We start from the raw sequence: 23,854 nt of genomic DNA, 5'->3' as shown, positions 1-23,854 counted from the left end.
GAAGACACGTTAGAGCAGGGGTCGGGAACCTATGGCTCGCAAGCCAGATGTGGCTCTTTTGATGGCTGCATCTGGCTCGCAGACAAATCTTTAATAAAAAAAAAATAATGACGTAAAAAATATAAAACATTCTCATGTATTACAATCCATTCATTTCCTACCGCTCATGTTCATGGTTGCAGGTGGCTGGAGCCAATCCCAGCTGTCCTCCGGGACAACACCAAATTTTTATTGGATAATGTGTAACTTACATGGGTCGTTGTATGGCTCTCATGGAATTACATTTTAAAATATGTGGCGTTCATGGCTCTCTCAGCCAGAAAGGTTCCCGACCCCTGCGTTAGAGGCTAACACGAGTAACACCTTCGTACACATATGTACTGGCCCTTCTCTAAGCACTACGCGAGCCCAGCTTCTCGTCATGACTAGGCTGGAAATGCCAGGAACTGGGGATGAGAACCCTGAGGAGGAGCCCAGACGGTGCCTGTCACCCCAGCAAGCTGTCAGGCAAGGCAAGGACATGGTTCCGACAGGACAGAGCCCTGTCCAATATCCTCTAGGTATCAAAGAATTCCAAAAATGAATGTTCCCTATTAAGAATCGGACTCGTTATGGGTTAGAACGGATTTTGAGACTTCACAATTCTGCACAGTCCCTACTGGAAACTTCTGTATTCCAGGGACGACACAACAGACCAGACCAACATTACATGAAGATACAGTTTTACATTATTAAACAGCTTCTCTAAATACACAGCATCCTGTGTAAAACTGTTTCAGCAACACCCACATTCAAAAAGAAAGCATTAGATGGCTCACCAATAATCTTTAAACAGCCGTCGGGGTCGAACTCCCCAATGTCTCCCGTGCACAGCCACCTCTGCCCATTTTCATCTTCAAAGAAATCAGCCTTTGTTTTTGCTTCGTTTTTGTAGTATCCCATTGTCACGTTCTGGCCACCAATAAGGATTTCACCCCTGGGATGTGGCTTATCGGTATTAAAGTATCCACCTAATAAACAGAATAATTTAGAGTTAATTCGATATTTTTATTCCTAAAATTTGCAACTGTTAGTTTTAAAACAGGAACATCTGCTTTCAATCCAATTTGTTTCAAAAAGAAAATAAGGCAGATACTATGAATTAACAAAATTTTAGTTGCTTAACCATAAGCATTTTCTTTTTTAAACTAATATTTTCAGGAAATATTACACTAAAAAATCCAACATCTAGGCCCTGGCCGGTTGGCTCAGTGGTAGAGCGTTGGCCTGGCGTGCGGGGGACCCGGGTTCGATTCCCAGCCAGGGCACACAGGAGAAGGGCCTATTTGCTTCTCCACCCCTCCCCCTCTCCTTCCTCTCTGTCTCTCTCTTCCCCTTCCGTAGCCAAGGCTCCACTGGAGCAAAGATGGCCCGGGTGCTGGGAATGGCTCCTTGGCCTCTGCCCCAGGCGCTAGAGTGGCTCTGGTCGCGGCAGAGCGACGCCCCGGAGGGGCAGAGCATCGCCCCCTGGTGGGCAGAGCGTCGCCCCTCGTGGGCGTGCCGGGTGGATCCCGGTCGGGCGCATGCGGGAGTCTGTCTGACTGTCTCTCCCCGTTTCCAGCTTCAGAAAAATACCAAAAAAAAAAAAAAAAAAAAATCCAACATCTATTGTATAAAATAACTACAAGTACTACACAGTTGTACTTCTATAAGAATTCTGTAGATATTCTAAGTATCATACTAGTAAACTAATAATAAAGTATTAGATCATGCATTTAATAAAAAAAATAAATCTCTGTTTAAAGTCAAACTACTATACATTTAGAAGATTCATTGCTTACAGATTAATTTAAGAATGGGCCAAGTTTAAATGTATGAAACATGTTCACTAATCATGCTAACGAAGAGCTGAGAAACCACTTGTGGGCCTGGGACTCCTTATCCTCGCTCTATGTAACCGGAAGAGCCCCACACAGATCTCAGATGTGTGTGTGTGCTAACACGATCAAACCAGATTTTCTTAAAGTAATTAGTAGTTACGTGGCACATAAAAACAGACTTTTATGGAATTATAGCAAACATTTCTTTCTGATAATTCTTGAAGCCCTCACGTAAAAGACCAAAGGAAAAAAATGTAAAAATCTTCAAGTTCATACAATAAATTTTATGAATTTGCTCCTACAAAAAAAAGTTATGTTCATTCCTAACAAAGATATTTTATTTAGCACATTTCTCATTTTTGCCATAATTCTTACTTTTATTTATGTAATAAAATAAGCAAAATAAAAACAATTATAATTCTTCAAAATCATTTTGAAACAAGCAAAGTACATGCATTCATACAGCTCTAGGTGAAATGTATGTACTGTAAGCATAAAAGTGGGCACTGTGAGTACGCTGATGTTCTAAGGCCGAAAATGAAGCACACAGCTGCGCAGTTAACGCTCCACAGTTAGAACGCACGATTACCTTCCTCCCAGCTCTTTAATTTGATCTCACAGCAAACTAACGGCGCTCCCACTCGGCCAGTATTGTAGTCCCACACTAGGATGCAAAGGAAAAACAGTCTCTGATTACAACAGTTAACAAATTGCTTCATCTTTTTAAATTACCAAAAATGATGATTGATCCAAAGTTTAGCTCTCCCCTGGGAATCCTTAAAGCAGAAGTCACAAACTGGTGCACCGCAGGCTGTGTGACTCACTCGGAGTTTTCCTTTTGTTTTGTTTTGAATCTAACTTGATCGCTGACAGTTAAAAAGTCAAGACATTTTACACAGAAGGGTGGCCTCTTGGGAACCAGGGGCCCTTCCCAGCACAACACAGCAATGACTGTCACCCTCATCAGATGGGGCAGCTGGCCCCGCCCACCCAGATACCCTACTGGTCGCATTTCCTCAGAGCAGGCCGCTCCTGTTGCTGGCCGCTCTCGCATGTGTACCCATCTTAGGAAACGATGGAGCAGAGCGGTTTACACCTCCTCCACTGTCATGACAGACCCAACAGCTGTGCGGTGCCAGTCCGTGTGGCAGGCTCCTCCCGGGCTCGCCATGTCAACGTGTGCCCACAGAAGCCTCCCTCACCTCAGGGGTGCCCTCACACCCTCAGTTCACACACTGAGAGTTCAAAGTCCAAGCTGGACATGAAGACTGCGGACCCTCAAGAATCTGAGAAAAGAACCCACCATTATAAATTACTACTGCCTTGTATCTCTTCTTCAAGATATTCAAATAGAAAGAAACTGCCAGTATTTAATATTTTAATTTTATTTACAATGAACTGTAACTGATTAGTCACATATTCAGTGTGAATCTTAAAAAGAGAAAAATTTAAGATCCTCAGGAAAAAAGAGACTATATATGCATGTACTTAAGATTGCTTGTTTATTTCCTGCAAAACAAAACTTAGAAGTAGCTTCCAAAAATATGTAATATACAGAGAACGTAATGGAAAACCCAGGAGTAATGCAAGATAAACCTCAGAACAGTACGCAGAAGTATACCAGGCAAAGAAGAAAGTCAGCAGTGAAGAGGTTTAGTATCTATCAGTATCTACTATGAAGCAAAGGAACTTTCTCCCCGAAGGGACACATGAGGCACTGTGGGTTCATCTGGGAGCCACCCCGGTAGGGGATCACCCCCTCAGCCACGTACGTCATCATGACAAGCTCTGAAAATTATATTCTCTAAACCTTTCTCTCTACATTTACAGACACCCACAAGAAACATTTCTGAATTTAAGCCTTAATACGCTAGATATCTAACTAAACATGTTAATTTTCTACATAAACAAAACTTAGTAACTGATGTAAGAAAACAAATGTGTACAATATAGCCAATGCTTTTTCCTTAAACTTCTTTTCCAGAATGCTAGTTTTTAATATTACCTACTTTAATATGAAAAACTCCTCTAGATTAATTACTATCAGATACACCTAACATACTCTAAAACCTTATATCAATAATCACAGAACATGGGATGACCATTATTGTGTTAGACCAATACCGTAACCCCTCTTCTCTGTGTACTTGTAGGAAACCCACACCAAGGAACGTGAGGCGTGGCCCCAGCCTCTGCGGGACACGCCCCTCTGGGTGACACTCACCTTCTGTAATCGTTCCAGCCCCAGCAGACTCGGTGAGCCCGTAGCCCTGACCAACGGAACAGCAGAAACAGATGTTCATGAACCGCTGTGTGGCTGCGGAGAGCGGGGCGCCTCCACACAACAGGAGCCGAATGTTCCCCCCCAGCAAGCTCCGAACTTTCCGGAAAATAAACCTAAAAATATTAATCAGAGAATCAAAGGACTTCAAAACTGAATGGGATTTCCCAAATCATTTAGATTAATCTCTCTAATTTGACAGGGAGTGACTTAGCCAAGGATACACACCCAATTCAAGATATTCTCTTGACCCACTACTTAAATCCTAATTTTTAAAAGTTCAATCAAGTAAAAAAATAGATGATCTTCTCTTAAAAAAATTTTAAGGCCTGACCAGGCGGTGGTGCCGTGGAAACAACATAGGCCTGGGATGCCAAGGACCCAGGTTTGAAACCCCGAGGTCACCAGCTTGAGTGCAGGGTTGCCAGCTTAATCATGGGATCACAGGCATGAGCCCAAGGTCGCTGGCTTGAGCCCAAAGGTCGCCGGCTTGAGCAAGGTGTCACTGGCTCGGCTGGAGCCTCCCAGGTCACGGCATGTACTAAGGTGCGTGACACTAAGCAAGAACTAAGGTGCGTGACAAAGAACTGATACTCCACATCTCTCTTCCCTTCTGTCTGTCTGTCACTAAAAAAAAAAAAATAAAAAATTAAGTAATATTTGAATTCAAAACTGTCTAGTTTAACTTTATATAATAGTGAAAAACCCTTGCTAATGGCCAGAGCAATTTGTTTTATATCATTATATAATACATATATTCATACTGGATACTCCTATCTTTATAAAACTTCATATTAAAAGAAAATAAACTTTTTGCTTTAGCTTACTTCATTAGAAGTGTATACATATTTATATATAGTAAACTAACTTTTTAAAAATTTCACTAATTCAAGTTCTCACATATTATTTAATACCTGTAAATTTAAAAAAATTCAAGTATCTAATTGAAATGTTTCTGAAAAAATACACAAATTAAAAAGATTCCTTACTACCTTGATCAAAAAAAGGAAGATTTTTTTTAAGTGACTTTAGAAAAGGCAAAGACCAAGTGGCAATCATTCAAAAAAAAAGATTAACAGGCTTTCTATAGTAGGTTATATCTCTCACTAAAGTGATAACTAAAAATAAGGCAGGAAAACACAAGGTTTGAAATGAAGTGAAGTATTTGAAAACTATATTAATATTCCCATAAAGAAATAATCAGGCCCTGGCCGGGTGCCTCAGTTGGAGCACCGTCCCGATACGCCATGGTCGTGGGCTTGATCCCTGGTCAGGGCACATACAAGATTCAACCAATGAGTGTATAAATGGGTAAAATAACAAATCAGCATTTCACTTTCTCTTTCTAAAAATCAATCTATAAATAAAATTTAAAAAGTAATCATGGCCCTGGCCGGTTGGCTCAGCAGTAGAGCATCGGCCTGGCATGCAGGGGACCCGGGTTCGATTCCCGGCCAGGGCACATAGGAGAAGCGCCCATTTGCTTCCCCACCCCCCCCCTCCTTCCTCTCTGTCTCTCTCTTCCCCTCCCGCAGGCAAGGCTCCATTGGAGCAAAGATGGCCCGGGCGCTGGGGATGGCTCCTTGGCCTCTGCCCCAGGCGCTAGAGTGGCTCTGGTCGCGGCAGAGCGTCGCCCCTGGTGGGCGTGCCAGGTGGATCCCGGTCCGGCGCATGCGGGAGTCTGTCTGTCTGTCTCTCCCCGTTTCCAGCTTCAGAAAAATACAAAAAAAAAAAAGAAAAAATAAAAAGTAACAATCATACCTTCATTTTCTGAATTCTAGACTATTTTATAATTTTATCTACTTTATTGGCACTACTAAAACAAAAAATAGATCTGTAAAACTTTTCATTTAATACTTTAAAATATAAAACATTTAATCATATTTGGTTGACAGTTTATATTCATGTTGAAATAAATTTAAGAAAAACTACTTCCCAAAATAATTAAAATCACCTAAGTATCTATATAAAATATAAGCACACTATTATATTGAGTAAAACTGTTAAGTGAAAATATTTTCAAATAAAATGGATTTTTTTCCAATAAGATGGATTTTGTAAAGAGTCACTGTGACTAGTTTTTAAGAGAGAGAGAAGAAGGAAGAAAGGTGAGAAGCATCAACTCATAGTTGCGGCACCTTAGTTGTTCATTGATTGCTTCTTGTACGTGCCCTGAAGGGGGAGGGGAGGCTCAAGCTGAACCAGTGAGCCCTCGCTCAAGACAGCGACCTTGGGTTCAAGCCAGCGATCTCGGGCTTCAAGCCAATGACCTCTGGGCTCAAGCCAGTGACCGTGGGGTCATGTCCATGATCCCACACTCAAACCAGTGACCCCACGCTCAAGCTGGTGAGCCCATGTTCAAGCCAGTGACCTCAAAGTTTCAAACCTGGGACTTCAACATCGCAGGTCAAGCTCTATCCACTGCGCCACCACTGGTCAGGCAAGAGTCCCTGTGACTTTTTTAAAATAAATGTATTTCTTACAACTACCTCAATTAACAGGGCTAATTTAATGTGAACAAAATGACTAAATTTTCAAGAGGGAGCGCCTTTACTTACCTGTCACATAGTGGAGTACTTCGCCCTTTTGAAATCTGTTCCATTTTATAATTATAAGCCAGAATAAACAGATTGCGTTGAAAACTACTCATTTCATTCACTTTATTCATAACATTTTTGTAGATTCGATCCATGATTTCCTAGATGTATAATAATTAAGTTAATACAGTTAATAATGCAATCAGCTGCCTTATATGTATTAAAATCTTCAGTTCAGACTATTATTTCTATCAACATTTAAGACATTTTAAAAGATCTATTCTGTCAGGAACACTTTTTTTAAATACAGCCACAAGTTAGTTTAAAAATGTGATTTCTGTAAAAATAACCTTTAATAGCAAAAACATATCTAGATAGATGCTCATGAGTAGTAAAGAGAAAAGAGAAATACAAGTGTTGGGGTAGTAATACAGCATTATTGATTTTTTTATATTGCTTTTCTTCTTTATCTTATTTATTTTCAACTAAAAACTAAACTCACTAAATAACTAAACAACTATTCAAAATGGCTGCTGGTTGCAGAGTACCACATTCTTCACTCATAAGAGGCCGCAGGGCAGTTCTAGTTGTTTTTCTCTTTTAATGCTGCCCCAAGAAAATTTTCTGTGTTTACAATGAATTTGGCTTGCTAGCCCTATTACTACCATGAAGTATACTTTAACAACCTCAAATAGATCTTTCTCTACAATTTTAAATACTATTTAATTTTTATATGAACTGAAAATTTAAAGATGCTACAAAAGAAAACTATATACCTGCAGGAATTCCAAAACTGATGGTCGTTTATATTTGCTTTTGGAATAACTATGTAATTATGCTCAGATGTGAGAGCTCAAATACTTGATCATAATTTCCAACACTTCCAAACAAAATCACAAAGCCACACACGACTAACACTAAGGAGGGAAATCGTCGCGGCTCATTTCCTCTGTCACTCTCGGGCCCTCCAGTGCCTGGTGTTACATTAGGATGCACAGGTCATTCCAAGGGGCAGACTTCTCAGTCGCTGTTTGTGGCGTCCGGGCCAGACTTCCCCTGAGAATCAGGAGGTAATTACACTACTTGCTTAGAAGGAAGTGACCTTAAATCTTCTCTCCTAACTCCTACTGAGCTTCAGGTTCCTACTAACAGCAAACAAACCTCATGAAAATAACTTGAAGAAGTTATTTAGAAAAAGAAGACTGATACGATAATACGTACAGAAGCTGAAAACAAGAAAAAAATAAAGCTGACACAAGACTGAATAAATTTACAGAGCTCAGAGCAACACAGAAACTCCAAAAGGAATAAATCCTCCCGAAACCAGCTGGGCAAAGCGTCTTTTCCACTAGCATGTGTGCCCGGGAGCAGGTGACACCAGAACTCACAGTAATTAGTGGTCAGTTCTTACCGGAACCGCTGCCATCAGTGTCGGCTTCAACATGGATGTGTCCCCTTTGCTTCCTTTCTTTATTTTGGAAGACTAGAGAGAAAAAGGAATCTGGTATAAAGCGATTCTTATTTTTAAAAATTCAATGGAATTCTTAGCCCAAAGAGCATATTATGAATTCATCATTTTTATTTATATTCTAAAAAGCAATTAAAAGGGAAGTGCTTGCTTTAAAATAATTGTCATCTCCACAACATACTGTCAAACTGACAGGGAAAATGAGTTCAAGATGATCGTGATTTCTTATCAATAGTATCTCAAGTGACAGACACTTAATTTACCTGGTCTGCTAAAGTCTGTGGTGAGGAGTAGCCGATGCGGCATCCGTGAGACAGACAGACTAGCTCGGCACTTAACTCGAGCACATGGGCCAGAGGCAGGTAGCCGATGTAAACATCTTCCTCTCTGAAAGAAGGGGGCAGAAGAGCCGTCAGGTGCCTCCCTGACAGCGCCTGCGCGGGAACGAGCCTGGGAGGGGCGGGGGAGGGCCCGCAGGGCATCAGCGTGGCTCCCAGAGTGACGTATGTGAGAGGAGAGCGCCACAGACAGACAGACAGACACACTGGGGGTATCAGGGCAAAACCTAGCTCACCCTCAAGCTGAGGACACAGACAGCCTGAGCCCAGCGGCTCTGCCCAGTCCCCCTGAGGGCTCTCTCTGCCCAACCCTAAGAGCCGTGGCCGCAGGAAAGGCCAGTGAACATGAAGGGCTCTGCAGGCGGACCGGCAGGGGACAGCCAAGCAGCAAGTGCTCGACGGGCGAGTGGGCGGCCAAGCAGAGCCAGACACTGCACAGCCGCCTGCCGGAGTTACCCTGTTCTGAGAGCTGGATGAAGTTCTAAATAATAAATTACATCTTATGTAAGAAAATGTATACGGGTGCGTGTGTACAGAACTGCCCCCACCCCCAAACTATGAAGGGCAACTGAGGCACACCAAGAAAACTTGCTCTGAAAGTTATGCAACAGAAAGTTCTCTCCCCATTACCAAATCCAATTCCACCATAACCAGTGTGTGTAACTTCTGTGTAAAGGGTTTCAAACACCCACCGCCTGCCCCAACCAGCCCTCGGCCAGCGGACTCCGCTCCTGGGAATGACCCCCCACAGGCCCGCAGGGCCCCGCTGCCCCCATCTCCTCACTGCTGTACCCCCTCCGCCCTCCACTCCTGGGAATGACCCCCCACAGGCCCGCAGAGCCCCACTGCCCCCATCTCTTCACTGCTGTACCCCCTCCGCCCTCCACTCCTGGGAATGACCCCCCACAGGCCCGCAGAGCCCCGCTGCCCCATCTCCTCACTGCTGTACCCCCTCCGCCCTCCACTCCTGGGAATGACCCCCCACAGACCCACAGAGCCCCGCTGCCCCCATCTCCTCACTGCTGTACCCCCTCCGCCCTCTGCTCCTGGGAATGACCCCCCACAGGCCCGCAGAGCCCCGCTGCCCCCATCTCCTCACTGCTGTACCCCCTCCGCCCTCCACTCCTGGGAATGACCCCCCACAGACCCACAGAGCCCCGCTGCCCCCATCTCCTCACTGCTGTACCCCCTCCGCCCTCTGCTCCTGGGAATGACCCCCCACAGGCCCGCAGAGCCCCGCTGCCCACACACACACACACACACACACACACACACACACACACCCCATCTCCCCCCTCCTGTAGCCCCTCCCACCCCTGGCTAGTACTGGAATCTGGCTTAAAAAGAAAAATCAGAGACTAAATATGGAACACCTCAATAAATACTTATTAGATATAGGAAGTTATTTGTTCACCCGAATTCTAACATATTTAGGTATAATAGAATGACTACAGAAGCAACACCAACTGATTAAAATAATTTAAATTAAAGGATTTAAGTGGGATAACATTTGCACTTTTAAAGTAAAAATTAAACTGTTAACAGTATCTATAAACTGTATTTTAAAACTTCACCACTATGACTATTTTGTAAATTTTAATGTCCTTTTTCTGGAGGAAATGCCTACTGTAGAGAGACCCTGAAGGGCGACCCCAGCATATCAAATACTGTAACCACAGTTACTGCGTGGGCACAGAATCCAGCCGCCCCGGACTCATCCACAGCAACATACCCCAGCCGTGGAATCCGCTCCGCCATCCCCGTGATGCCAGCGATGATGTTGCTGTGGGAGATCATGACCCCCTTGGGGAGTCCGGTGGACCCACTCGTGTACATGATCACAGCAATATCTGAGGGCGCTGGTGTGCTCTGAGGCTTGTTTTCTGTGTGGGAGGAAAAACCACACACGCTTCTGAGAAAGTCAGCCAAGCACCAATTCTTTTCATAATCATTTATTAGCTCAGCTCAACAATTACTCATGGTACTCATGCAGTGGTCAACAAAACAGATCAAGTCCCTGCACTTAGGAGACAGAAAAGTCTGTTGGGATAGGCAAGCACGTAAACCTGTAATATAGAGAAGGACAAAGCAAGACAAGGTGAGAAGATGATGGCAAAGCTGTTTGGATGAGAAAGTCATCTAGTGGGCAGTAGGGACCAGGTTGACTACCACTGGTTTACTTGAACGGCTGGAATAGCCTTTTGTGTCCCTTCGTCCTTTCTTCCCTTTCTTCAGTTAGGTGGCCACACAGCAGCCACAGTGATCCTTGACCAGGATGATACAGTTCCCTGTTCAGAACAACATTGCTTTCCACCCAGAGTGAAATCTGAGGGCCTTCGTGGGCCTTGGGGGCTCAGAGATGCGGGCCTGGCTGCTGCCCCTCCTCACTTCCTGCCACTCTCCTCCTGCTGGCCTGGTCCCCGCCACACTTCCCACCACTCCTTACTCCAGGGCATTCGTGCCCGAGGGCCTTTGCACTGCTGTATTTTCTACCTGGAACAGTCTCCCAGCCCCAGGGTGTTCTCACTGAAGCCCTTGCCTCCTAATCTGCCATTCGCTCCTTCCTCCCACCACTTCCTGGAAACTGCTCTCTCTGAGGTGACGGCTGCTAAGAGAGACAGTCCTCTGCTCACCAGTGTCCCCTGGCTCCTCCAGACAGCTGCTGCACTGAGACAGGTGTTCTTCCTTCCCCGCTGACAAATCCTGGGGGCATCTGAATGCGCCCTTCTCTGTGGGGGACCTCCCCTGATCCACAGCTGTAATGAACACCCAGCGACCAAGCCCTGAAGCTGCTTGTCGTAGCAGCAGTTTCAACAGAGGTCTGACCACACTCAGATCTCACCACCTTTGGGGGCTGTGGCCATGCCCCTCAAAGTGAATTGGGGGATTCTACACCCCTGGCAGAAGAAGAAAAACAAACTGCTTCTGGCTTATAACTTTAACTCCAGAGTATAGACTTTTATATAGGCCACTGCCCACTAGATGACATCTGAATGTCCCATCAGCATCTAAAATTCAATCTGCCCAAAATTAATGTCACCATTCCAGAGCCAAGCCAATGTTTATATTGAATTGATCGTCAAGTTTCCAACTGTACAGGAAATACAGCCTCACCTCCAATTAGCTTTCTGTGATAATCTGAAACACCACAGTCCTCGCTAACCTCTTCTGATCCTTATCCTAGAGTGCAAACTTTCAGAAGCCACCGTGCCTAGGTGTGCTGGCTGGGGAAGGAAAAGACGTCCCCTAGAAGAGGGACAGCTGGGACAGGGAGTAGAAGGCGAGGTCCAGGCTCCGCTCTCACTTAACACTCACCGGTAATTCACAGAGGACACGGTAATGCCATTGTTTATATAACTAACTTTGATCCACCCAGAACTATCAGAAAGAGGAAATGGAAAAACTGTATACAGGAAAAAGTATTTTAAACCAATTTCAAACAAATGCTACCTCCAGAACATTCGTAAATTCATGTTTGTATCTTTCCTTAAAGCCTTCCTACTAAAAGGGCAGATGAAAGTATGCCCCGGGTGACCTCACTTCCCAAAGTGAGGAGCTAGAAGTGACTGCGGAGAAGAGGGCCGCTGCAGAACCGCTGCAGGACTGGGGCGGCCCTACCTGCGCTCGCCTTGGCCCCCAGCGCCTGCACGGCGGCCATGGTGTGCACGATGACGCCCTTGGGGAACTCGGACCAGGCTGGGGGCTTGCCGTCCACAGTGATGATGTGCCGCAGGCGTGGGACCAAAGAAACTATGTCCTGGAAAGACACAAGCATTCACCGTCTTCAGTATTCTCCACGAATCAGCTTAGCGAACGGTCCAGGATACAAGAAGAGCAGTTCACTATATTCCGTGAATTACTCATTTCTTGCTTCAAAAATGGGGGCGGGGGTGCACTAGCACGAATACCGATCTTTCAGATAAATACTGGCCTGAGATTGGAATGCCCAATTTACAGCATTAGATTTACTGTGTGACCCCTGCTCTTCAGTAAAACCCTAATCAACAATTACTTCTTCCCACACAGGAATGGAAACAGGCTGTCTGAACTGCAGGGCAACCGAGCTCCCTCTAGTGAGAGGCTCGTGAAGGCACAGGGGAAGGGGATGGAGCTCACTCATAAATTTGTACATATTTTTTAAAAATCAGAAATTATTGGGGAGTTGCCTAGAAACTAAAGAAACCCATTTTTCCAGTAGTTTCATAAAGTCTCTTTTTTCCCTTTAAAAATTCTGAAAACTCATAATGGATCAACACTTCAGGAATAAAATAAATTTCTAGTTTAAAAATAATCTTTCAAAATTACAAATCTAATACAAACAGACAAGAAAACTGATGAGCAGAATAAAGAAAAGTTGTGACCCCTTCACCTTAGATGTGGGCACAGTAACAAGTAATTTGTTAACTCTCTGCACAAGTTATATGTAGACATGTAATCTACTTTCCCTTTTCTAAAGGAATAAAATTGTAACATTCCTGTAAGTCTGTAAGGATATTAAGGATTTTAAAGATCATAGGAGACCTAAATAGCAACAACAGAGCTCACGACACTGAAAATTCTCAAGTATCAGACAGTTATTAAAAACACTCCAGTCCTCACCTTCAACTTGGTCTGCAGGAGTTCCTTACTAGTAATGATATTGGTCACCTCTGTTTCATTTAATCCATGAACAATGGCAGGACCTCCTAGAGTCGCATACAACGTAACAACTATAGGGAAAAGAAGGACAAGTCAAATATTGCTACTATGGAACTGTCATACTGGAAATAATTATATCCGACTTCTAAAATGTCAGGTCTTAGCTGTTAACCACTTGGCACTAAAATACGAAAAAGAAAATAATACCAATAAGATAATACATTGGAAGTCAAATTTAAGGTACTATACAAATTATAAAAGTAACATTAACAAGTGTTAGTACTATTTATTCTAAAGCAGAAAAATCTAACAAAAAACATTCTTAGAAATGTTCAAATTAAATAAGGTGGATTTTTTTATTTGCTCTACCTAACCCAAAAGATTTCGACTTAAAGTGAGTTTAAGAAATAATTATTTTGCTTGACCAGGCAGTGATGCAATGGATGGAGTATTGACCTGGGACACTGAGGACCCAGGTTCGAAACTCCAAGATCGCCAGCTTGAGCACAGGCTCATCTGGCTTGAGTGTGGATCACAGACATGACCCCATGGTCGCTGGCTCGAACCCAAAGGTTGCTGACTTGAACCCCAAGGTCGCCAGCTTGAGCAAGGAATCACTGGCTCAGCTGGAACCCCTCAGGTCAAGGCACATATGAGAAATAATCAATGAACAATTAAAGTGCCACAACTATGAGTTGATGCTTCTCATCTCTGTCCCTTCCTGTCTGTCCATCTCTCTCACTAAAAATAATAAGTTATATTATTATTTTAATGCTTCTCAAAAGAAACATTTTATAAACCTAAACCTGTGAAAATAAAAAGATAAGCCAATTTAAAGAAAAAACCAGTGGAGGCCTTTACATCAGGAAATCTCTCGTGTTTCCTCTAAAGGATAAGACAATGTCCGTACTTAACATCACATTGGGGCACCAAGGCCTCTCAACAAGCTTCCAGGACTACCTCCCAGGCGGAGGCCCCATGAAAACCACCCAGTCCTTACAAGAATTCTCTATCGGCTAGCCTAGCACCTGGGTTCAAGCACTGCAAGCAATTTAGAGATCAACGGTCACTCCTGATGAAAATAGCCTAACAAAGTGACACCATCTTCAAATGGGAAATCCCAAGATGAGAGCACTGTGGAGGCCCAGCTCCCTAGATCCAGAAAACCCCTCCCTATTAATGGGTTCAAGTCCTCTTACTACACTGACTGCACCGTCTGTCTCACAACTGGTTCCTTTTCCGAAACAGATCAATCATTCTAAATCATAACAAGTTCTCCACTGACTGAATGAACGCAGGGTGAAAAATAACGTCCGAATTTTAATCTCATACGAATGAAATGTTTATGATAAAAGTGTAACTCTCAAAAAAAATCAACCAGTAAAAATAAGTGAGACTCTCCCACAGGAACTCGGCCCGCTCTTCCAGAAGATAAGAAGCCTACGTACGCTGGAAGTTATACATAAAGCACGCCTGGGCAGCGACCATCCACTCGGCCCTGGTTTCACAGAAGATGGCAATGTTGGTCTTTGGTCTCTGACCCAACACCTGTAAGCCATTTCCAAAATGAAAAGCTCTAACGAAGACATCTTCATAGGAGAGCCAATTATAGTGTCCAAGAATAACCTGATAAAACAAACAAAAAAACATACAAATAGCTTCCAATATAACCAAAATAGTAATTTCTAGAAAGCCAGGATATGTTCCAAAGTTGACAAATCAGAAAGTTATGTTTACACATAATTATACTATTTTTTAACAAAAAGCCAGAATGTGGGTTTCAAGTGAAAAATCTATTTTGAAAATTAGCTATATGGGTTTATCTTCTATGACAATTCAAATTTTATGCTAAATTTTCCACTGTTATTTTTTAAGAGATTTTTTCCCCCAAAATAATATTCAGGGTTTGACAGGATCTTTCTTAAAGGTCACCTTTCTGAGGCCATATACTAATAATTCATTCATAGATTTTATTTACTTAAAGGATTTGGATGTTAGTTGAAAATTTATCAAGTACTACTAATACCAAAATTTTACTTTCCCTTTACTTATGAATTCCTGGATTTCAGTATCAAATGGTAAAATACACTTCGCAGAAAAACGGCCAGACCCAGGCTAACAGAAACATTTACGACAGTTCAATGTAAACTGCTGTGTCTAACGCTGCAGAAGTGATTTAAATAAGTCTCTTTCTGTGACCAGGTGGGGACCAGGTATAGCCCCCTGCTGAAGCCCTTAGACACTCACTGGCACCACCAGACGCCACTTATGTGTGCTTCCCAGAAGCCCAGGTGACACCAAGTCTGCGTTAGTAACAATCTCCTTTTAAACCTGGATAAGTTATTGTTGTCTTTAGGAATTCTCTCCGGCTTAGATCAGACTATAAATCCCCAACTGCACACAAACTGAATGAAAAGCTCCTCTCACGGCAAAAATACGAAGAGTTCCCACACAGGGCTTTCTCATCGATATTAGTCACACCTTAAAACCATCTAGCCATATTCATTTTCAAAAATGCGTAGAACAATTAAGCGATTTCCAGAAATGAGAGGCTAAAGATAAAAATGGAAAAAAAGGATGACTGCTGCCCTCTAGTGTCCTACTCCATAATGAATTTAAGAAATACCTATGTTGATGGATGACGCAATCATATTTAAAATATTTGACCTGAGTAGTCCCCAGCTCTCACCTTGCTCTGCACCCCGACAAAACGCTCAGCATGAGGAGCTCCAATGACTTCAAAAGGAGCTCTGTGGGGTGAGAAGACAGATGAGAACTTGGCCAAACGCGCAGGAACTGGATTCCTTTATGAAGCATTTTACACTAAGCTAGTCGTGTAGACTCTAGAATCTAGGAGGTACCTCGTGCTTAATGGAGTGTAAAATTCTTAATAATTGTAATCCAATTCCAAAAAGGTATTAGATATACAATCCAAATATGTGCAGTTGTATGATTGTGCCACCTTGTGGCAAAGAAATCAAATCAGGAATTTATTCAAGTATAACCAAAATCAATCCTTTAAAACAATGAATCATCAAAAAAAAATCTTCTAGTAGTGATCTTTCCCATAAATGTCACATTTAAAGGACCCCATAATTTTATCTGACTTTCTCTGGAAAAGTTTCTGACCCTAATTAAAATTAAACTCATCTATTGTCCCCTACCTATACTTCTGAACCCCGCTCAGGAACACCCAACCTTATTAAATCCAGGATCGGTGCTCTCAGCACCCAGCAAGCCGATTACACTTCCCGGCATATTCATTTTCTCACCCTCTGAAATGGTCTTTGAAACCTTCTCTCACCTTAAAATCTTCTACCCTCTGTCTCCCTTCTCCACGTCCAGGTGATGTTTCATACTTCACTGAGAAATGAGAAATTAACAAAAACTCCCATATCTCCCTGCCACCAAGTTCAATAACTTATACACATCGGCACCCAGAGTCCCTCCGCTGTTACAATGCCTGATGTGTCGCTGAAATAAGCCAAACTCACAAGGACTGTGCTTTGAAGAGCTTCCCAATTCCAGCTCCAGTCATGGGCGCCCCTAGCCCATCTCGCCCCTGAACTAATGAACACCGCTGGCCAACGTTTCATTCCTATTCCCCTACGACCCATTCTCACTAAAGTCAAGAGTCTTTTTGTTTTGTTTTGTTTTGATTTGTTTTGAACAGAAATGAGCTTACTGCCCTGCACAATACTCTGCGGTGCTCTCCCTGCCCAGCAGGAGGGGACCCCACACCTCACCCTGGCCCACAGGCCCTCAGGGCCCCGGCCGGGCTGCAGGTCGCCCTGGGCTCGTCTCGAGCCCTCCTCCCTGACTCCTTTCCTGTAAATAAAACGTTGTTTTTTCTGCCCTTCAGGCTGGCTGGGCCAGGGCAGGAACTTGGAGGAGGCGACAGCGGTAGCTAGGGCAGAGGACTAACTGCAGGGGGCGCACACTCCCGGAGTCTGGAAGGCTTCTTCTCTGCTCCCACGTGCCCCAGCCAATGGCCCGCTGCAGCTGGAGCCACTGCACACCCGGCTGTCACCCGGACCTCCTGGTCTACAGCCTCCATGTAACCACCACCTAGGCAGAGGGGCCGTGTCGGTCTCCAGCACCTTCCCTTCCTCACGGTAGTTACTGAATCTGTGAACTTACTATTTCCTGCCTCGCCTCCTCCCATACAGGTTAAGACCCCGAAGCAGAGCAGCCTGTGAGACCCCGGTGCCTACAGCAGGGCCTGGCACAGAGCGGGCAGGCATTCAGCAATCGTTTGCCAAGTGTGTGGGTGAGCGGTGTGGTCAAACACAACTTCAGTGCGCACAGGGCCTGGCGGGTCTTCTGCCCTCTCGCCTCTGGCAGCCACACTTTCTAACAGACGCTTTCTAAAAACTCATGTCCACCTGATCGTTTAACGACTCTGTTCTCGTCACCACTCCATCGCTCACATCCTTGCCTACCACCTCTTACACATTCTTCCCATGGCCCATCTAAGACATGACTATGTTTGCTTGACCAGGTGGTGGCGCAGTGGATAGAGCGTCGGATTGGGACACAGAGGACCCAGGTTCGAAATCCCAAGGTCACTGGCTTGAAAAAGGGGTGACTCGATCTGCTGTAGCCCCACCCCCTGTCAAGGCACACATGAGAAAGCAATCAATGAACAACTAAGGTGCTGCAACAAAGAATTGATGCTTCTCATCTCTCTTCCTTTCCTGTCTGTCCCTATCTGTCCCTTTTTCTATCTCTTTCTCTGTCATAAAAGAAAAAAAAAAAGAAAGAACAGGGAAAGGAAGGGGGAGAGAGGGAGAGGAGGAGAGGGGAAAGGGTGAGAGGGAGAGGGAGAAAGAAAAAAGAAAAGAAAAGAAAGAAAATGACTATGTTTAATCTTCCTGAGAGTCAGGAGAGTGAATGCGGTATGGAGTCTGCTCAGTTTCCCTGTCTGTAAACTTTAGGGGTGAGTTAGGACGATCCCTATGCTCACTGTCTTCTCTCACATTTAATTGGCTGTACTTTTATTCTATGCCAGGTTATGACGTACACCTGTGTAAATATCAACGTTATCACTCAGACGATCAATGCCTGGGACACAGAACTTAATATACTTTGTTCAGGAGCATATAAAATTAGATGTTTAGTAACAACGAAAATGGGGCTCTCTTATCTCAAAAGACAACTATAAAATAAAGATAACAGCCCTGGCCAGATAGCTCAGTCAGTTGGAGCATCATCCTGATACACAAAGGTTGCCGGTTCGATCCCTGGTCAGGGCACATACAGGAACAAATCAATGTTCTTGTCTCTCTCTCTCCCTTCCTCTCTCTCTAAAATCAATGAATAAATTAAAAAATAAATAAAGTAAAGATAACACACAGAACATTCTATGAAATAAAAGCACACCAATTTGTAACCATTCAGGAGCCTGAAGAGCGAGACCGTCTAGTGAGGCCAGGTTTCAGGTAACGAAGGGCCCAACCTTGGTAGCGACTAGGACTATTTTTTGTTGTTACATTAAGCATTCAGAAGAGAAGTATTCAAAATTATACTTTCCTGCATTCTTCAGCAAAGTTCAGCTGGCTTCATTTAACCTTTCTCTTTGTAAATAAAGATGATTATAAACAAATTCTGGAGAGAGGCAAGAAAATGCAAACATTCCAGAAATCTGTGTGGCTGGTAATAGCCATGCTGGGGACGATGAAGGAGCCCCTCACTCGGTCTGCTGTATGCCGTGTGCGCTGCGAGAACCAGCTCAGTCCACGCGGACAGCAGCGCTGAGACAGTTCCTACCCTTACTTTACAAATGCGATCGTGCCTCAAGCTCACACAGCTAGCGAGTGACAGGACTCAAATATGACCCAGGATGACTCAGTCCAGGATCGAGTACTGAGTCACACAGCTCCAACTGCACTGGGCAAAGACTGGGGAGAGGTCGGGTGGCCTGGCTGCCAAAGGTCACTCGGCTGCTGTGCCTGTGCGTGGGTGAGAACGGAGCAGGAGCGGAAGCAGAAGACCTGTTTAAGGGGGTGGGGGGACTATAAGAGAAAAAGAAATCAGACTCCTGACTTTCTGCCGTGAGCCATGTGGTCCGGGTGGCGCCTTCCACAAAGGCGCTGACAGAGCGACAGGTTAGTCCGAGTTCTGATTGGGAGAACAAGGTCGTGACCACACCGCAAACCCCGGCCAGCCAAAGGACCGACCACAGCACCGACCATGGTATAAATTATGATGTAAATGTCTCAATAAGTCAAAAAATAAATATCACGCACATTAGTAAGATAAAAAATGTGACTGAAGGGAGAAATGACATAAAAGTCGGCACTGAGGAAGAGGAAAAGAAAGCAAAGTCAACCCCAAGGATAGAAAGGATTTCTATGATCTTCTTGGATCACTTTAGAAGGAATGTCAGAATGAAATCTTCTCTTTATAAGCACTCTGATTACATTACTCCTTCTGTTTTCTGGTAGTTAGATCACAATGTCTGAACCAGCCTGTGTTTTTTTCTATTTCACTGTAAAATTATTCTATTCTTTACAACTTTGTTCTAGTGAGGTGCACGCATTTCAGAGATGCTCCGGACACCACCGGTTTCACCGTTCTTCACATCAAGACCCTGGGAGAACACACGTGCGGCTGGGCAGGCTGCCCTCAGGGGGCGCGGACACACCCACGTGCCTTCCTCCGGACTTAGAACTGTGAGACAATGGTCCCAGAAAACCCTGCGGAGCTCCAGGGCCCCGCGGCCTCTGCTGCTCTGCCCTCCGTCTTTCTATCTGTGTCCCTAGAGGCCTGTCTTGGTGACGCTGACAGCCACCTCATCGTGGGGGTGGCTAGAGCAGAATCATCACACTGCCTTCTTCCTTCCGCTCACCTTCCCCAGGTAGCTCAGAATAGACTTTGAGGGTAACACGGAAACACAGCTGCAGGGTGCATTAACTGGGAATAAAGGCTGGGTCTTTGCTTCGACCGTATCAAATACACTCTCGGGATAATTCCCAAAGCTCAGGCCCTCAAAACGAAGGAAACTCAGATATTGCTGTATCCCTTGCTCTCTTTCCCAATTAAAGGCTGCCTTCAAACAATGGGCACTAAGAAATGAGGACACAGCTCATCAGATCTGTCTGCGCTCCCCGGCGACAAGCACTCTGAGTAGAAGCCACTCGGCTGACACAACCCACTCTTCTGTCGCTGTGAACCTTCTCACCACCCTAACAGAGCAGAGGCTGTTCCTGCTGCAGTACAACAGGTGGAAATAAGAAAACCAGAGGGAGACAAAGCCTGGCTTGTTTAACACGCCGGGGGGACACCCACTGTCCAGCCCTGGGGCCTGCGGCAGCGCCAGGCAGACCAGCAGACACCAGTCCCAGATAACTGCTGACAAGCACCCCGAGAAGAATGTATATGCCTCTAGTATTACACACAAAACCTAACCATTAATTTACTTCCTTAAGGAGCCTAATTTCAAACAAGGAAAAAAACATGCTTTCTATATCAGAGTTTACATAAAGGCTTGTGACGAAGTCTGATCGGTCAGAAATGTCACCCTGATTGCACACGTCAATAGCAGGCAAACAGACCTCCGACAGCAACGCAGTTCAGACAGAGAAGGCTGCTGCGTTTTCCTCGCCTTCTAACTTTTCTACTTGAGTTCAAGTACTTCCTTTGTTGAACAATAACTACAAAGGCACCACGGTCAGCAGAGGGAGGAAAGCGCGGTGCGCCTGCGTGCACACACAAGTACATAACCCACACACACACGGGGGAGGGGCCTCCCGTTTCCACTGTCTCCTCCCACCCGTTCAAGGAACTATGACAGCTCTGGGATTGTCTTTTGTCCTAATGATGCTGACACCTGAATTAGGAAGCAGTTTCATAGTCACATTTTTCTTCCTTTTATAAATTTGGGAAACAGTGTGCTGTTATGAGTACTGAATGATGAGTGAAAACTAGTATCAGCCCCTATAAAATGATTTCACTGAAGGGAAGGGATACTGAAGAAAAACAAAGCTTCCTATTTAATAGGACTTCTGTTACCTATGCTTAGATTAAAAATAAGAGAAACCAGCCCTGGCCGGGTAGCTCTGTTGATTAGAGTTGTCATGATACACCACCAGGGTTACAGGTTCGATCCCCGGTCTGGGCACATACAGAAATCAATTAATGAATGCATAAATAAATGAAATAAAAAAGTGAATGTTTCTCACTCCATGTACCTCTCTAGAATCAATTTTTAAAAAGCTTTAAAAATAAAAGAATCTAATCTTTGAATTCACATGGCATTAGGTCAAAAGACAAATGTGAATGTTTTTTAGTGAACATGTGAGAAGCCTAGAAAACAAGGAAGGAATGGAAAACTTTAGAACCTAAAATATAGTGTTTTCTGTACCTTTTATAATTACCAGGTCTCTCAAATATGAAACCAAGGATGGTATACCATAAAAAGTAGCAACCAGTATAACAAAAATCAGACATCATTATGATAAAATGTTTTGCAAATTATAATCTATAGGCTACGGAATAATAATCAAACATGCTTTGACTGCATGACTTTAATTTCTAGAAATGTGCTATGACAGCTCCAGCTAGATCGTAAGTTAATTTAGTAAAAGAAAGCATTTAAGTTAGACCAAAGTAAGTCCAGCAAAATAAACAGGGAACATGCCTTAACTGTAGAGTGACCATGTAATGTATCCAAACCATTGAGGCTGTGAGAGGAAGAACAAAAGCAAAAATCAGGACTGTTCCAGGCGAAACAAAATAAAAGACCTCTCTAGGTAAAGGTGAGGAACATCTATAGATTCCTGTCTGGAGTTAAAATACTACTTGTAACTTCTAGAAGTTACTGATATTAACTTGCCTGCCATCTCTTATGCTTAGAAGAAAAGGATTATGGAATTCATATGGTAAGTGCCAAAATTAAGGGACTATCACTTAAGTTAAACAGTGCCCTGTGGCCCTGCAGTAACAGGAGGAGCTCTGAGCATTTCACCCCCTAGTGTGACCATCTGGACTCTCCTGGGAGACCCTGAGCTTCTTCACAACTGATAAAAGCAGCTGGAGCCAGGATGCGGTTGGGAAAAAGGATGAGAGGAGACTTTGCCTACACAGGTACTAAAACCATAACCTGACCAGTCATCAAACAACTACAGGTCGTCTAACTGCTGCTAACAAAGTGTGACCTGCGATTCTTAGCTACAGGACCTTCAAGAACTGCTGTATCCAAACTCATGTATCCAAGTTCAAAAACTGCATTTCCGTGCCATTTCAACACTCACTACCTTCACAGTGCTGCACTACTGCAACATATGCGTCTGGATTCACTCATTTTCCCATTTAAACTCCAATAATAACAATAAAAACTAGAGCATTTACACTGGATGTCCAGAGTGTTCTAAGGACACTGTGTGTATGTGGGCACGTGTGTATGAACACATTCAATCAACCCTCTCACCCACTGTGCGAGTGGGGGTCAGATTCAGGGGGCGGAGCAAGGCACCCTGGGTTCCAGCTCCAGAGTCACCACTCGCTAGCTGTATGTCCCCAGGTAGGTGACCCAGCCTCCCTGTGCCTCCCGCTTGTCATCTGTAGAGTAAGGGTGGCCCAGTAACTCATAGCTACTGTAGTGGATATGGATGTATAAAGCACTTACAACAGCCTGGCTCAAAGGTATGCTAACAAACACCAGCTATGATCATTACCTCCCTACTACAAATAAAAAACTGAGTCAAATTGGTTAAACGTGTCACACAGAGAGTAAGTGGAAAAACCAAGATTCACACTCATACTCCAGATTTGGAGTCCAGGCTCTTAACCACTATGTTATACTGCCTCTAAGGATGTCTTAGCTCCTGTTTCAATCAACAATAGTAGGTTCTTCTGTATTTGCAAGAAGAAATTCTTAAAAACCATGCAACTGCCACAACCAAAAAGACATTGTAAGTGTCCAGTGCGAACTACACTAAACCAGAACCAGCAGGTCCCACCCTAAAACCCAGAGCAATCTCAAGCACACAGTGCCTCTGGAACTACCACGAGTTTTGGTTTTCAGACCCCAAACTGTCCTAAGCGGTCTACTCCAAGCCCTGGTGTACACGCAGGCGCAGAAGCGCCCCACACCAGTGGTGTCCTCAGTGTCTTCGTGGAGATGCAGGACGATGAGTGCGGGGAACAGGAGGTCGGAACGGTCCAGCCCCTTCCCTCGCGTCTCCTGCCCCGCCCGTCCGCACACCCCAGCAGAAGCAGGCCAAGCGGGTCCCTGCCACCACTTCTAAACAGGCATTTGATGCAGAGAAAACGCAAAGGAAACAAAGATCGCCTTACCTTTTTAAAAATTTTTCCATTTGGTTGTACTTCATCTTCCTCGTTTAAAACTTCACGTGTTCCCAAGAGTCTTTTGTCTTTGAATTTGTTTTTCGCATACATAAAAACTTTGTCTAGCGTGTCGCAGCCAGGGTACAGTACCGACGCCAAGCCATCCAAACTGTTAACAGATCTGTATGCAGACTCAGGCTTGGAACTTATGGGCTTTGCTTTGATTTGGTTTGATTTTTCTTGTCTTGACTCAGACAAAAAATAATATGGAATGTATGTTAAAACAGTATAAAGTGACATTATAAAATGTATGAAATATAAAAGAATGGGATTAATGGTCTGTTTTAGCTTCATGGTGGATGGTTTTGAAGACACGTGGTTATTCATAAGTGCTCAAAAAGTAGAATTAACAGATCTCTGTAACAACCTAAAAGGAAGAGAAA

At 44.1% G+C, this 23,854-nt stretch overlaps 1 protein-coding gene and 1 non-coding gene across 7 annotated transcripts in view; one reads left to right on the top strand and one right to left on the bottom strand.

The window, feature by feature from the left end:
- Window positions 1-23,854, bottom strand: part of ACSL3 (acyl-CoA synthetase long chain family member 3) — a 67,338-nt gene that overhangs the window by 5,799 nt on the left and 37,685 nt on the right. For all 6 annotated transcript variants that reach the window (XM_066344954.1, XM_066344951.1, XM_066344949.1 and 3 more), the window contains 11 exons: window positions 23,421-23,838; window positions 14,570-14,747; window positions 13,083-13,192; window positions 12,102-12,240; window positions 10,216-10,366; window positions 8,409-8,532; window positions 8,089-8,160; window positions 6,699-6,838; window positions 4,084-4,256; window positions 2,449-2,523; window positions 819-1,010 (listed from right to left, as the gene is read on the bottom strand). In XM_066344954.1, coding sequence (XP_066201051.1) covers window positions 819-1,010; window positions 2,449-2,523; window positions 4,084-4,256; window positions 6,699-6,838; window positions 8,089-8,160; window positions 8,409-8,532; window positions 10,216-10,366; window positions 12,102-12,240; window positions 13,083-13,192; window positions 14,570-14,747; window positions 23,421-23,798 — 1,732 coding nt within the window. In that variant the 5' untranslated portion in view covers window positions 23,799-23,838. The remainder of the gene's footprint in view (window positions 1-818; window positions 1,011-2,448; window positions 2,524-4,083; window positions 4,257-6,698; window positions 6,839-8,088; window positions 8,161-8,408; window positions 8,533-10,215; window positions 10,367-12,101; window positions 12,241-13,082; window positions 13,193-14,569; window positions 14,748-23,420; window positions 23,839-23,854) is intronic.
- Window positions 11,253-11,380, top strand: LOC136379247 (small nucleolar RNA SNORA68). The gene has a single exon (XR_010746730.1). It is a non-coding gene; the product is annotated as a small nucleolar RNA SNORA68 (small nucleolar RNA).

This window comes from Saccopteryx leptura, chromosome 7, assembly GCF_036850995.1.
Source record: "Saccopteryx leptura isolate mSacLep1 chromosome 7, mSacLep1_pri_phased_curated, whole genome shotgun sequence".
In the NCBI taxonomy this organism is placed as follows: Eukaryota; Metazoa; Chordata; class Mammalia; order Chiroptera; family Emballonuridae; genus Saccopteryx; species Saccopteryx leptura.
The sequence above is the reverse complement of the archived record's forward strand: the minus strand, read 5'-3'. Positions and strand labels throughout refer to the sequence as shown.